General features: G+C 52.1%; 1 protein-coding gene across 1 annotated transcript; it reads left to right on the top strand.

Annotated features, from left to right (window-relative positions):
• The first annotated feature begins 3383 nt into the window (after positions 1-3383).
• Positions 3384-4424, top strand: LOC134510927 (late histone H2B.L4). The gene is made up of 2 exons (XM_063324127.1): positions 3384-3503; positions 4188-4424. Exons 1-2 carry the CDS (start codon positions 3384-3386, stop codon positions 4422-4424), a joined length of 357 nt encoding a protein of 118 aa, XP_063180197.1.
• Positions 4425-15134: the final 10710 nt, after the last annotated feature.

A 15134-nucleotide genomic window follows, 5' to 3' on the forward strand; every position in this document is an offset into this window, starting at 1 on the left:
CAGTGTTTTTAGCAATGATCTGAGAGAAATGATCTCCCCCTCTGCTCTGCACTGGTGAGGCCACAACTGGAATACTGTGTCCAGTTCTGGGCTCCCCAGTTCAAGAGAGACAGGGAACTGCTGGAGTGAGCCCAGCGAAGGGCAACTAAGATGATTGAGGGACTGGAGCACCTCCCTTATGAGGAAAGGCTGAGAGAGCTGGGACTCTTTAGCCTGGAGAAGAGAAGGCTGAGGGGAGACCTTATTATGGCATACAAGTATCTAAAGGGTGCGTTGAAAGGGGATGGAGCCAGACTCTTTTCAATGGTTCCCAGTGACAGGACGAGGGGTAACGGGCACAAGCTGGAACATAGGAAGTTCCGTTCAAATACACGGAAAAACTTCTTTACGGTGAGGGTGACAGAGCACTGGGACAGGCTGCCCAGGGAGGGTGTGGGGTCCCCTTCTCTGGAGGCTTTCAAGCCCCGCCTGGATGCAGCCCTGAGTGATGTGCTCTGGGCAGTCCTGCTTTAGCAGGGGAGTGGGACTAGATGATCTCTAGAGGTCACTTCCAACTCTGAAGATTCTGTGATTCTGTGAAAAACAGAAGAAAAGTTGTCTTTTCTGAGAAAATAATGCAGATTAGTATAAACACAGTTCAAGTTAGTTCTGCAGAAAAATCTAGATTGCATTGAAAAGTCACTCAAATGAATATCTCACAGTGTAACACTCAGAAGTTAACAGACAGACAGTGACGAAGTAAAAGCAACCCACAGATCAGTAAGCAGTGTACAGGCTCATTGCTGTCACAAAAGTTGAAACAAGAATAGATGAACGCATGTCTCTGTTCCTTCTGTTCCCTAGATTTTAAAAAGATGTTGGTGAGTTGGAAGGGCTGCAAAGTAGCTGGGGGAATGGTGAGGTCAGGAAGTCCTGGAGCTGTTTCTTCCACTCTTCCTTACTCTCAGCAAAGTTTGGCAACAACTCTTACCGCCACATTGCAGATCTGTGTAGCTGACAGCCACAGTGGCAATAATAAATGCAGGATATAATCTTACCACTGAGTGCTTTGGGAATGGTAAATCCTGAGCAGGGCACAGGAACACCGGGGTGACAGCACAATGGATGGTAGTTGGAGAATTCTTGTAGCCGATGTAGCAAGGAGCAGAGCTGCGTTAGCTGCCTGCTGCTGTGAAATGGGAACTTCTCGGCTGCAGACAGGTCTCTGATTTGGCAAACATGGACCGCAGGTACAAGTTCAAAGCAAAAGCAGCTGTAACTGCGGTGAGTAGGCCAGGACTTGAGAAACTGAATATGTATACGTGCTTTATCAGTCTGGTATTTCAGCATTTAGACCTGTTCCGTGGTGACAGTGGTTAGACTGCGCTGAAGGAGCTGTGGCGGGTATACATTCTGCAGCACTGGGTTCTGTGACAGACAGAGGCATTTTGAACTGTTTCAGCCAGGGCTTTTCTGATCATGCACAAAAGCAAAACTGTATCTAGATAAATGACGAGAATTGCTCCTTAGTTGCTAGGATGGTCATTTCTGAAAGAAGTGGCCTAGAGCCTCTACACCGTTACTCTTGGTTGTGGTCTAAAAGTGAGGTTGGCTCTAACACAGCTACAGCCAGAAGCAGCAGATACTGCATCAAGTGCAGGGTTGTGGGATTCCCTTCTCTTTGTGTTGTGAGTTGATGCATACTCTACAAAAATAGCACGAGGATGAGTCAAGCCCAGTGCACGACTTCCAGAATGGACAGACGGAAGCACATGCAATCTAGGGAAGCAGATGGTAATTCCCCAAATCTGGGAGCTCAAACGTGACTGTACTGCTCAGTGGATGAGCCTCCGCCCTTGCTATATAACGGCTCCCTGTGCTTAGACCAGCCACTGCTCCTCATCCACCACAGGGCTTCCTTCTAACTAAACATTTTGTCAGAAAAACAAGCTGAGTGTGGATAACTGCTGGTGCCAGACACGGCTGCAGCTGTGGAGAGATACAACAGCCAACAGCTCCTTCAGCATGAGAGAGCCTTTGTGAGCTGCGACGGATGGAGAACATACACCAGCTCCATCCGCAGTGAGCGATCTCCCCCAGCACGAAGATCTCGGCTGTTTACAGCTCTGTTCCTCGGTGGGTGGGTGGGATGTTGCCTGCTCCGTATTTCCCGTAAGAGTCATCCACCGACATCTCTTTACGTTCGACATCACAGACTGTGTGCCACTCCCGTTCCCAGAAGGATCCCACTGCCCCATCTCTTCAATGCCCAAGCCCCTTCCCCTTCGCAGATGTGCTGACACGACCATTCCAGCCTGTCCCAACTGACCACTGATGTTCCAGTTCCTGGCTGCAAGAAGCCCTTCTGTGACACTTAGCCACGGGTTGTCGCTGTGATGTTTATTTGCACAGGGGTGGGTGGGTGGTCAGGTGCCTCCCCATGAGGACAGGCCCAGGATAACACTAAATTCAGTGAAACGCTATAGGCTGTACTAGCACTGGCAGAGCCACTGATGATCAGGTCTCCCAAGCTCAGTCCTTGGAAGATGTGACTTGCTAAGGACGTGGCAGTATAACATGTCCCTGAGCAGGAGACACCAGCGTCTCCCCCAAAGGTCCATACTAGTATTACCCTTTTATGAAATACCTGTTGTGGTGCGGGCTGAGAGAAGGGCTTCCTTTTCTATCTAAAGAACAGAAAACCTTATCTATTTTGTTCACTTCTCTACTGTGTTGCTGCACATATTTTTCCTGGCTTAATTACTGTCACTAGTGTGATCACTGGTTTCCAAGACAGACCAAGTACACACTCAGGTGTCAGCTCTCCCTTCCCGCTGCTCCTTCTGCCCGCCAAGGCCCCGCTGTGTGCAGCGGGCAGGGCTCCCCAGAGCAGGCTGGCTGAGATAGAGGGAGGAAGGTCGGGATGTCTGTAATGCCGTCATTCGGTCGCTAAACCAATGTTTCCCCCAGTTACTATGTCTCCGCTGGCTGCGTTACCTGTTCCATAGCACACGAGTGGTTCCACCATCTGGTTCCGGAAGCAATACCTGGAGTACTGTGATTTACACCCTCCCACCGACACAGGAAACCTCCTTTCACCAAACCCCTGGATGGGCCCAGGAATAGCTCTTCTTAGCACTTCTGCCCATGCGAACAAGACACTACTACCCTTGCCCATCTCTTTGCACTCAAACTTTTTTCTCAGGTCTGAAAGTTTAACGGAATCAGTTACTTCCAAGATCCCCTCAGGCCAACTGCCCGTCACTTAGTGCAAAGTGGAATCATCAGTTGCAGCTGTGTGTTCGTCCTGCTCCTCGGGGGCTGCACCTGGGACAGGTGAGGTCCTGCTGCCTTTGCTATATAACCAGCCCCATGGGCCTCCAGTGGTTCTGCTGGGGGCTGAGATGAGTGTAGAGGCTGGGAAGAAGCGTGGCCATGGTCCCACCACTGGGGACAGGAAAGCCAAGAGGAAGCCTAAGAGAAAGGAAACCTACTCAGTCTATATCTATAAAGTACTGAAGCAGGTGAGTAAATGTTCCTTTTCTGCTTGAAACTACTTCATCAGTAAAGTTACTTCTGTCTATTGTATGTTAAGCTCTTTATAAAGAGGAAGGAAGGAAAATCTGCTTTTAGTGAGATGACAAGAAGAGTGAGTGGGTACAGGAGAGCCCCAGCTGAGTCTCAGAAGAGTGTGTTGGTTCTTGGGGTAGGAGGCAAGAGATGGATCTAGACCAGAAAGGCTTTCCTGGAGAGAATAAGCTCTAGTGTGTGGCTCTGCCTAAAGCAGTAACGGAGTAGAAGTCAATAGGGCAGGAAGAGCTGCTGTTGGCCCTATAAGTAAGTATTAAACCTTTCTGGTAAACTCTGTTGAGGGGATGAGAAAAAGAATTTATGGAGGTGTCTGTGAGTTGTCTAGGCCTCAGTCTCTGCATGATCCTGCAGGACTCGGAGGCTGTGGGCATTTCCAGCCCTTACAGGGGGTTGTGTGGAGGCTACTGCCAGCGCCATCCCAAAGCCACTGTGGCACCACGGGGCCTCCCCTCAGGCTAACGCCAGTGTCACACAATGCAAGACCCTCAGGGTAGCAGCTGTGGGTCACTTTGGGGTCAGGGTGCCCAGTCTGGGGTAGGAAGTGGGGCCCATTTTTCTGGGGTCCCTGCTCCCTCCAGGGTGGTGGGTGAGACGGTGCTTGATTTACCACTTGGCAGGTGCACCCAGACACTGGCATCTCCTCCAAGGCCATGAGCATCATGAACTCTTTCGTCAATGACATCTTTGAGCGGCTGGCCTCGGAGGCCTCGCGCCTGGCCCAGTACAACCACCGCTCCACCATCACCAGCCGTGAGGTGCAGACAGCAGTGCGGCTGCTGCTGCCCGGCGAGCTGGCCAAGCACGCCGTCTCTGAGGGCACCAAGGCCGTCACCAAGTACACCAGCAGCAAGTGATTGCCTGGGCCCCAATAAACCCCGCTGCATTGACCGGGCCCGTCTGTCATGGCGCCGACAGCGCGGGGGGAGGGGGCGCGTTCGCCGTCACCGTGGGGCCGGCGCGGTTGCCCTGGCGGCGCGGGGGCCGCATCCACCCGCGGGGCCCGGCCTGGGGCGCGGCTGGCTCGGGCCCCGAGCCGTCGCCGCTCCTCGCAGCCGCGGCGGGGCCTGGGGCTGCCGGCGGGGGATGCCGAGCCAGGGGGTGAGCCCCCCGCCGTCGCTGCGGCCGCTGGAGCCGGGGCGGTCCTGCGGGGGCCGCTGCGCCGGCCCATCGGCGCTGACTGCTGCCAGCCCCGCTCCGGCGGGGGCCGGCCCGGCGCGCTGGGACCTCTCCGCCCGGGGTGGCCGCCTCCAGCGGGGCCCGGGGCGAGGTGACGGGTGGTCTCCGCCGCGGGCGCTCTCTCGGCTCCCGCGGCGAGCCCCGCTCCCCGCCGTCCTTCCGCGGTGGGGCCGGCGTCTGGTCAGCCCCCGCGGCGGCGGCGCCCGGGGAGCGGGGGCTGGTGGGGCCGCGGAGCCGGGCCCGAGCTCCCGGCCGGAGCGAGAGAAGCGGAGGGGCTCCGGATCCGGTCCCGGCCGTCGCCACGGTGGGGGCGGCGGGAGGGGGAAGGACCGCACTGCCCTGCGGAGCCCGGCCCGGGCACGGAGCGAGAGGCGGGGGCTCTCGGCGGTGAGAGGGGGCAGCGCGCAGGTCCCGGGCAGTGCCGGGGGTCGCGGGGGGGGCGGCGGCTGGTCCGAGGTCGGGCGGGAGGATGCGGGTGTCGGCGGGGGATGAAGGCGCTGCCGCCCCGGGGCGGTGGATGGGGTTAACCCAGACCCGGGCAGAGGATGGGCCACAAACCTGTGGTGGTTTATCGCACGGTGCTGGTTAAACTGCCTTTCCCCGATCCTCCTTACGGCGGTCACGGGGAGCGCAGGTTGGAAGCTTGATGCCAACTGGGGAAGCTGCTGTGGCACCTAAAGATTCTGCAGTTTTCCAGAGCAACCTTCTGCAGCTCAAATGAGTTTACTGTACTCTTGGCCCCTTACAATGAATAAGGATGAGCTAGCCACTGGACTTTGAAGTTGGCTGCTACTAAGGGCTTGTCCTCATCGTAAGCGCGATGAGCAGATGGGAAACTTCTGTGTTTGTCACACTTCAGAGGAGGAAAGCTGTAAGTAAAGGTTTCTGTCAAATTAGTTTCAAGCAGGTAGGGGGCAAGATAAAATGTTGTTTTCTAAAACCTTTTCAGATGCTGATAGAATTGGGACCTGTTGATGAAGGGAGCTCAAAATTGGGCTGAAAACCAAACCTAGTTCAGAGAAAGCTGCAACTGGGGTGTTGGGGCATGGTGTAACGAAAATGTAGCATCTATGCTACATAGATGGCAAGTGGAAAATACTTGCTGACTTGTAGGCGTAAAGCAGGTTAAAAGCATCTGTAGGTAGCAGAGAAATGACTACAGGATTCTATATATAAACAATAACAAAAAATCTTGGAATAAGTACACAGTAAGTACAGAAATACCATCTGTTTCTGATAGAAAAATGTTTATTTGATTAAAAAATATTATTAAAACAAAAGAAAGCTAATTTATTGTTCATTTGTTGGTTAAAAAAAAAAGCTGTTAAATAGCAGCTAGATGGGAACATACAATTGTAGAATCATAGAATTGTCAGGGTTGGGAGGGACCTTGAAGATCATCCAGTTCCAACCCCCTGCCATGGGCAGGGACACCTCCCACTAGATCAGGTTGCTCAGAGCCCCGTCCAGCCTGGCCTTACAAACTTCCAGGGATGGGGCTTCCACCACCTCTCTGGGCAACCTGTTCCAGTGCCTCACCACCCTCATGGTGAAGAACTTCTTCCTAACGTCCAGCCTGAATCGACCCATCTCTAGTTTTAATCCATTCCCTCTAGTCCTACCATGACCCGACATCCTAAAAAGTCCCTCCCCAGCTTTCTTGGAGGCCCCCTTAAGATACTGGTAGGCCACTAGAAGGTCTCCTCGGAGCCTTTTTTTCTCCAGACTGAACAACCCCAACTCTCTCAGTCTCTCCTCATAGGAGAGGTGCTCCAGCCCTCTGATCATCCTTGTGGCCCTTCTCTGGACACGTTCCAGCACATCCATATCTCTCTTGTAGTAGGGGCTCCAGAACTGGATGCAGTACTCCAGGTGGGGTCTCACGAGAGTGGAGTAGAGGGGGAGAATCACCTCCCTCGACCTGCTGGCCACGCTTCTCCTGATGCAGCCCAGGATACGATTGGCATTCTGGGCTGCTAGTGCACACTGACGGCCCATGCTGAGCCTCTCGTCCACCAGTATCCCCAAGTCCTTTTCTTCAGGGCTGCTCTCAAGCCAGTTGCTGCCCAGCCCATATCGGTGCTTGGGATTGCCCCGACCCAGGTGGAGGACCTTGCACTTGGTCTTGTTGAACTTCACGAGGTTGGCATGGGGCCACCTCTCCAGCCTGCCAAGGTCCCTCTGGATGGCATCCCTTCCCTCCAGCATGTCAGCCACCCCACGCAGCTTGGTGTTGTCAGCAAACTTGCTGAGGGTGCACTCTATGCCACTGTCCATGTCGCTGATGAAGATGTTAAACAAGACCGGTCCCAGTATTGGTCCTTGAGGGACTCCACTCGTCACTGGTCTCCACTTGGACATGGACCCATTGACAGCCGCTCTTTGGGTGTGGCCGTCGAGCCAGTTCTTTGTCCACTGAATTGTCAGTCCATCGATCCCGTATTTTATCAGCTTGGAGACCAGGATGTCATGTGGGACAGTGTCAAAGGTTTGCTCAAGTAAATGATGTCAGCTGCTCTCCCCTTGTCTATTGATGTTGTGACCTTCTCATAGAAGGCCACCAGGTTTCTCAAGCACGATTTGCCCTTGGTGAAGACGTGTTGATTGTACTCAATCACCTCTTTGTTATTCTTCTGCCTCGGCGGTGCCTGCAGGAGGATCTGCTCCATAATCTTACCAGGCATGGAGGTGAGACTGACTGGCCTATAGTTCCCTGGTTCCTCCTTACTTCCCTTTTTGAAAATGGGGATTATGTTTCCCCTTTTCCAGTCAGTGGGGACTTCACCAGACTGCCAGACAGGATCAACCGCTTCAAGGTCAGTTTGCCCAAACTTTTACCTGGGTTTTGAAAAAAAAAAAAAAAAAATGGGCTGCAGTTCTCTGGACTGCTGACATTTATTTAAAAACAAACAAACAAAAAAACTGGAGTAGCAGGAAATCATAAATAAAGGATCGGGGGAAAGATGTTTCTTTCTGGGAAAGTAGGATAGCATGGTTCCGTGTGGGGCCATTAGCCTGGAATTAAGTCCAGGCAAAATAAAGGAAACCTGATCTAAGACTTGATGATAAATTAAGGGGTTGGAACATAAGTAATTGAAATGGTTTATGTAGAGTATATCTTATTTTACCAAATCACAAGTTTGATTGATAACATCCCAGACCTGTCATTTATAATTTTTAGGAAGATTCACTTTAGCTTTAATTAGCTCTATACGTCAACTATAGAGCACCCAATAGCAGGCTGATTTCTCTGAGCTATCTAGTTCTCAGCAAGTTGTTAACAGAGATCATAAATGGAGATTTTTCTCCTTGTGGAGTCCTGCAGGAGCTGGTATTCAGTCTTATGCTACTAAAAAAGCAAAACCTCCTGTTGGCTGCCTGCAAATACATGTCTAAAAATACAGATAATGTCTTTAACCTTTGCATCATAAATCGTGAGGCAGTTTGAGCTGTGGCCATCTGGATTGTTTGGTAGCACTGGATGAACAGATGCTGTTTGAACACACGAGATACCACGAGGAGCAGAGACTACAGGACGCTGCGGAAAGCCACGGTCATTCTGGGAATTGGGGTGGGTTCTTCCACAGTTCTCCAAACACCTTATTCAGTTTTCAGGTTCCTGAGTGCTAAAAACTTATGTTGTCTTTTGAGTTTCCTGCTATTGTTCCTCAAGTGCTTTCTTACTCTGCTGGGCCTCTTTGTACCAGCCCAGGTTACCAATGTGCTGTTTATCAGTCTCTACCAGTCAGAGCAGAGACTAAATCCCTCTGTGTCAGTGGGGCGCAGTTAGCAGTCAGTAGAGGATTTTTTTTCTTGTGCCTATCAACTGTTTTAAAAGGTGTTTTGGCTTTTCTGGTGGGTTGTGGGTTTTTTTTTTTGTTTGGGTTTTTTTCCTCTTGGCGAAACATTTCTCACTTTCAGGTTGGGGAGGAAGAAACAGTGCAAAAGGAGCTGGACTGACAGGAGAAACAAGGGGTATTTTCTTTCTAGGACTTGTGGACCTCATCCCTTCTTGCTTCCAGTGACTTCGAAGAGACAATTTTGTCCTGCAGGGCTATAAACTGTGCTAGGACCAAGTGTCCTGTGTTCTGCCTTGGACCATCATGTTAACGACTGGCCCTTGCCTGTTTTTCCTCAGGCTGACTGGGAGGTTCATGTCCCCAGGTGCCTTCTCCGTGGGTGAGCCAGGGCACTGAAGGGAGCCTTGGCAGATTCTGTCCAAGACAGTGGTCCATATGGAGCCTGTGCAGCCCACAGGGCTGAGTGAGTGCTGTGTCCAGAGTGATGTTGGAGGGCTGTGGTGGGACAGCTTGACTGCCTCATGAGTGTAACACCTTCTTGGGGTGTGCAGGGCTGTCCCTGGGTTCCTGCATGGAGGTGCTGCCTCAGGGTCTGTAGTGGAGTGAAGGAAAGATGTGGGATATGCTCTGGGTAGAGATGTGGTGGAGGTTCTTTGCCAGTGTCACTTTGTGACTGGATGCCTGGTTCTAAGGTCAGCAGTGTGCCCAGGTGGCCAAGAAGTCCAACAGCATCCTGGCCTGTATCAGGAATAGTGTGGTTCCTGGAGTGATCCCAAAGAAGGACAACGGAGCTGCTGAGGGGTCTGGAGCAGGAGTCTTGTGAGGGGCAGCTGAGGGAGCTGGGGGTGTTCAGCCTGGAGACGAGGGGGCTGAGGGGAGACCTTCTCGCTCTCTACAGCTCCCTGAAAGGAGGGGGTAGCCGGGGGGGTCGGGCTCTTCTCCCAAGGAACAGGCGATGGGACAAGAGGAAACGGCCTCAAGTTGCGCCAGGGGAGGTTTAGGGTGGATATGAGGAAAAACTTTTACATGGAAAGGGTTATTAAGCATTGGAACAGGCTGCCGAGGGAAGTGGTGGAGTCACCATCCCTGGAGGCGTTTAACAGACGGGTAGACGTGGTGCTGAGGGACATGGGTTAGTGATCGTTTTTGTCAGTGTTGGGTTGATGGTTGGACTAAATGATCTAAAAGGTCCCTTCCAACCTGGGCAATTCTATGATTCTAAAGTTTTCTGGTGATAGAAAAAAATCAGGGTAGAAGTGTCAGGAGGAACCAGACCTGTGGTAGGTCCCAGGTGACGGTATGTGGGGCAATCCTGGATTTCACAAAGCTTGTGAGGTGATGAGTCTCATGAGCTGTGGAGCTGTGACAGATGCTTGTCCCTGTATGATCAGGGTCAGTATGGCTCAGTAGTGTGGGCCAGACAAGATGTATGTGATGCTCCTAGAGAGAATACAGAGATGGTAGACGTGGGACTGAGCATATCGCCTTCAGTCCCAGCCCTGCTGCTGTGGTGTGGGGCTGGCTGGGGGAGGGAAGGTAGGGGTTGTACTGGGTGCTCTGTTCGCTTTTTGGCTGTAGGACAGCACCGAAGAGTGCTCTTTTCTTCATAGTGTCCTGCCTGCAAGCTGGAACTGGTCCTGAGCATGGGTCATGGAGCAGCATCTCACCCAACAGGGCTGTACTTTTATTTCCTCCGGCCCTTGCAGCTGGCTGTGCTGTGGTGAAGGCTGTGTGGGTGGGAGAGCGGCTGTGTCAGGGCTGCCTGTGACCAGGTTCATGGGGGACCCGGCCAGACATGGCGTATCAGAGATAGGCCTGGGAGAGCCCAGCCAAAGCGTGGGATTGTGAGCAGGCTGCCGTTTGCATCTTGGAGGTGAGCAGTCTGTCTCCTTGCCCAGCCTGTTCTATTGTTCCAAAGGCCACGGTCTCTATTTACTCCCCCTTTCCAGCAGCGCTTCTATTCACGAGCCCTAGGATGTGCATCATGCTTTTTGTGGGATGGAGAGTGCTCATGAATGGCTTGGAACTGCAGTTCTGCTTCTGCCCTGGAGGTGGTTCTCTCTGACTGCCTGATGTCAAATATATTTCTGGTGCTTGGGCAGGAGCCCGGTGCTGCCCAGCTCCAGGCAGGCTGCCTGTGGACCATGCAGCTTCCCTCGCTGGTACCCTGGCTTTCTTAGCAGATAACTGGCCGTCTGTGTGGGTAAGGTGCTGATTTATGGTGAGATGAGCGGCTGTCTCCTGGAAGCATCTGGTAGAGCATCTATCATTGAGTGAGCCCAAGAGGAGCTTTAGTGGTGCAGGTGCTTGAGTCTGCAATTTGTGCATCCTGCTTCATGTCTCTCCCCAACCTCCCCCCAAAGGCTGGAAGAATGGAGCTGGTGATTGGCCTCATATCCCTCTTACTACATCTCTACTTTCCTCACAAATCTAGAAGGGCAGCCTGCAGCACAGATGTACCAAGCTTCAGAGGTAGGAAGAGGTGGTTGCTCTTGAAAAGGTGAGTTCTGCACTGAACATGCCCAATTGCCTTTTTTTTTTTTTTTTTGCATTTCCCATGTGGGGGAGGGTTCACCTTTCACTGTGCAGGGGCCATGCTGCTTGTTTCAGTACCTCCCCACGGAGCTGCCCTGGTACACCTGCACAGGATGGAACACTGTGTTTGACTTTTCTGAGGAATCACTCCGTATGCTTAGCACGGATTAGCTTTTTGTGAGGACTGCTCCACAGCTCATCTTCTTCCAGAGTGGGCTTGTGGATCCATGCCCTGTCTGTGCCATGATGCTCCGGTGGATCAGGTGAGATCTGAATCAAGTTGCTTTGGGAGGAGGGGATAGATTGTGCGGACCAGCAGGGATTTACAAGAAATTGATCACTGCGAGAATGACTCAGAAGCACTTGGGTTACACTAAAAGGACACTCTTCCAAGGTGTATTGGAACTGCCTTGGACCATTTGAGTCTCTTTCCAGGTCTGCTTGTGTCCTTGCAAGTCTCCCAGTGAGTTCTTAGTGCTGCATGTCCCTGGCCCCATGTTCATGTCCATCTCATCTGTTCTTACCAAGCTATAAGTGCCCATGGGCTAGAAGCAACCTCTTTTTTTTTTTGCCTTGGTCCACTCTTCAAACCCCTCAAAAAGAAGACTATAGTGTCACAAACTGAATCAAAGTGTTCATAAAAATATCAGTAATGCCTGCATTCTCTATTTTCCTTTTTGTAAGAGAACAGTTACTTAAGAGTATGTGCTCTTTTGTCTCGTAGGGTGGGGGACCATGAGGCAGAGCATCTCACTGGTCTATGAGTGGTGCAGGTTTGAGGGGAGGGAGCTCTTTGGGCAATGCATGCTGGTACCAGTGTGCAGACCTGTGTGCATTTCTCTTCCCATGTTGTTGTGTCCCTTGGCAGCAGTGCTGCCAGGTGGCTGCTCTGGTGCATCATTAGACACTGTTCCAAATAGTATATGCAGGAATGGCTCATCACTCGGAGGAAAATGAGCTGTGATGGATAGCTCTGGTGATGCCAAAGCTGTTAGAATATGAATCTCCGAAGTGCAGCCAGGGTTCCAGCAAGGAGCTCTCATCCTCTGTGTGCTCAGCTGCTGGTGTGTGGGGACAGTGCTGGTCTATGTCCCTTGTCTTGTCTGGTTTGGTCCTTGGGCTGTTGTCTGTGAGTAATGGTAACTCTTGAGTCCATGACTCGTGGTGGCCCAGAATCCCTACCTGGAGAACAGGAGATGAGTGGTGACCAAAGGTCAGAGAGACTCTCCCCCAGGAGCACACACATTACTGTCTGAGGTTCTGTTATCCCTGATGTTGCCAGCACTGAAATGGGACTGATGGTCCATGGTGGCCTTGGAGCTGTTCTCCATTGATGTTCTCCCCAGCAAGGATTGCTGCAAATAGTTTGTTTCCTTGTTTGTGCTCTTTCTTCATACTCTATTTGCCCTGGAGTACTGGATGTAGCCAACAATAATGCTATTTCCTTCATCTCCCCTGCTCAGGATTGTGCAGTGGGAGTGGAGGAGGCATTTACAAGTTAATTATGTGAAAAAGTAAGTCTTACGTGATATCTGTAATTTCCAGGGCCATGTAATAGTGGAGGTCGGAAGGCATCCTTTTTCTAATGTCCTCTCCTTGTATGACCCTGTATTACCTGCTGCCAGACACAGAGGGAGACTGACAGACCCGCTGTCTGGTGAGGTGCTTCCTGACACCTGTGCACGGAGCTGCAGCCAGGGACTGTTAGAGCCCCAGGGACTGACACAGTCACCGATTCCCTGGTGCGGAGAAGCTTGGGAGAGGGCAGAGGGCTTCTCTGGGGTCCGAGGACATAAATGGGATGGGGACAAAGAGTGCATTCTCACCTAAGCAATGTGTATTGGTCTGGGCTCAGGACAGCTACCTGGTGGTACCCTGCGTGGTCTCCAAGTGGGGGGATGCTGCTTCCATGTGGCCCCATGCAGGGCATGGGGCTGGAGAAGAGGATGACATGGGCAGAGTGGCCCCATGAGGAATGGCTGCTGCAGGCCACACGCCGTTTTCCCATTAGCGAGTGTTTAGTTCAGCGTTTTAAATAATTGTGTCCTCGGAATGATATTTAAAATCCATTTGGGAGGCAATGAGGCGGGAAAGTGCCTGTGCCATTGTGATGACGCTGCGCAGGCCGTGCCACACATGCATATTACAAACTCGTTACAGGCTCGTTTACACGCACGCTGCTCACTCCCCACACAACCTCTTTCTGATGCTCCTAATGTTTCTTCCCCACCATGGCTGCTTCTGCTTGGCACCAGGGAGAAATTTACTTGGTAAGGCAGGCCTGGAGTCATCTGCAGCACGAGGAGCAAGGGGCATGGCCATGGCAGATGGGTGCTGGCCTTTGGAATGGGGGTGTGTGGGCCGTGCTTGGTGATGGGACTGTCTCTCAGGTGTCCTGTCCTCCACCTGTGCTCCGTGCTTAATGCAGCACTGCGTGTACTTTCTGGCAAGCCCTTGCACTTGTTATATTGCAGGCTCCAGACCCTGCAGCCCCAAGGCTTTCAGCTGCTGTGCTATGGGCATGGCTGGGTGAAGAGCTGCAGTGCCTGTGCCAGGCTGACCACGGAGATGAGGACCGGCATGTGCTCTTGAATGTCCACAGGAAGCCACATGAGCTGGAGGGACTAGGCTTGAGGGAGCAGATGGAGCAGCAGCTTCAGTAGCAGTTCCCTGAGTGCTGGTTAGTGGCTGAATGGAGGGTGGGTTTGCTGCTGTCCCTCTGTCCCCATTCCTCCCTGACTGCAAGGGCACCCTCCACTCTCCTCCCAACCTGTGCAAAATAGAAATCCTATGTGTTAGTACGAGGCTCCTGGTGCCACTTCATCCTTGTCCTATTGGCCTTGGTGGCACGAGCAGTATTCAGTCTTCTCCCCTTGCCCTCTCCCTCCTGATCACGTTCAGCCTGTTCTAGCTAGGGTCCTAGCTCCAGTTTTGCTTGGTGCCACTGTGTGACCAAATGTTAGTTGGGCGAGGATCAAGCCTTCAGGTACATGTAAGGGCATGCAGGGTTCTGACATGTCCATCCCTTGCACAGTGACCTTGGTGGCTGTGTTCCTGAACAGGAGATGGATGGCTCTAGCATCGCTTTCTCAGAAAAGACAGCTGAGCAGACAGGAGGGCGGGAGCAAAGCCGGGGTAGAGGCAGAGGTTGTCATATCAGAGGAGGAAGGTCAGGGTATAAAAGGTGGGGCCTATCTGTGGTTGAGGCAGCAAATGTTCTCAGGAGATGGAATTTTCTCCTGTCCCACCCCAGGGCTGGTGAGTCTGAATTTCCAGTGTGTTTGTGAAATGCATGTGGTGGGATGGTCTCTGGATGGAGGGTTTGGGTCCCACAGCCTTATGCTGGAGGGGTGATAACTGATGTCATTTGGGGCAAGGAGGTGTTTTGCACTGGGTCTGTATGTGCTGCCTTCATCCACGTTCTGCCAGCAATCCCTGGAGCATTTGCAACGTACTGTCCAGGTAAGGGGGCTGCGTGCTGTGGCTCGGAGGGTCTGGACCTGCTGTAAATGCAACACAGATCAAGAAACTAGAAGCTGGTACTTAGTGGTTGGGACTTAGCAAGGTTTAAATGCATGTATTTGTAGGTAGTTTTATGTGGTGTATTGCCCTGATTGTTCCCTCCCTCTACATGTGCCTGTGCCTACTAAGGCTTCAGTTGAACCTTAACCTTGCTTTCAAAGAATAGGACTGTCTGTGGTGGGTTTATTCTTTGAGACACTATATTTCATCTTCTATGCATAGGGCTTTAGGTATCTGCTCTTCATTTGCCACTTCTTGTGGCTACAGCTGTGGTGCAAGAGGCATGAGTCCATGATGGGTTTCCAGTTTCTTGCTTATTAGCACACCTTGGTGTGGATGGTGGGCAATGCCAAATGCAGGCATTTGGGTTTGCATGTGCATGGGATGCTTGGCTTCCCTTGCTGAGACCTTGAGTGTTGTCTGGAGTATTGGAGGTGGGGAGAACCTGGCTGCTCTGTCTGCCAAGCTTTATTTTTCATGTTCTTTGTGGTTCGGCTCATCCAAGCCAGGCTGCGTTGTGTGTCTGTCAGC

Source organism: Chroicocephalus ridibundus, chromosome 2, assembly GCF_963924245.1.
Source record: "Chroicocephalus ridibundus chromosome 2, bChrRid1.1, whole genome shotgun sequence".
Classification (NCBI taxonomy): domain Eukaryota; kingdom Metazoa; phylum Chordata; class Aves; order Charadriiformes; family Laridae; genus Chroicocephalus; species Chroicocephalus ridibundus.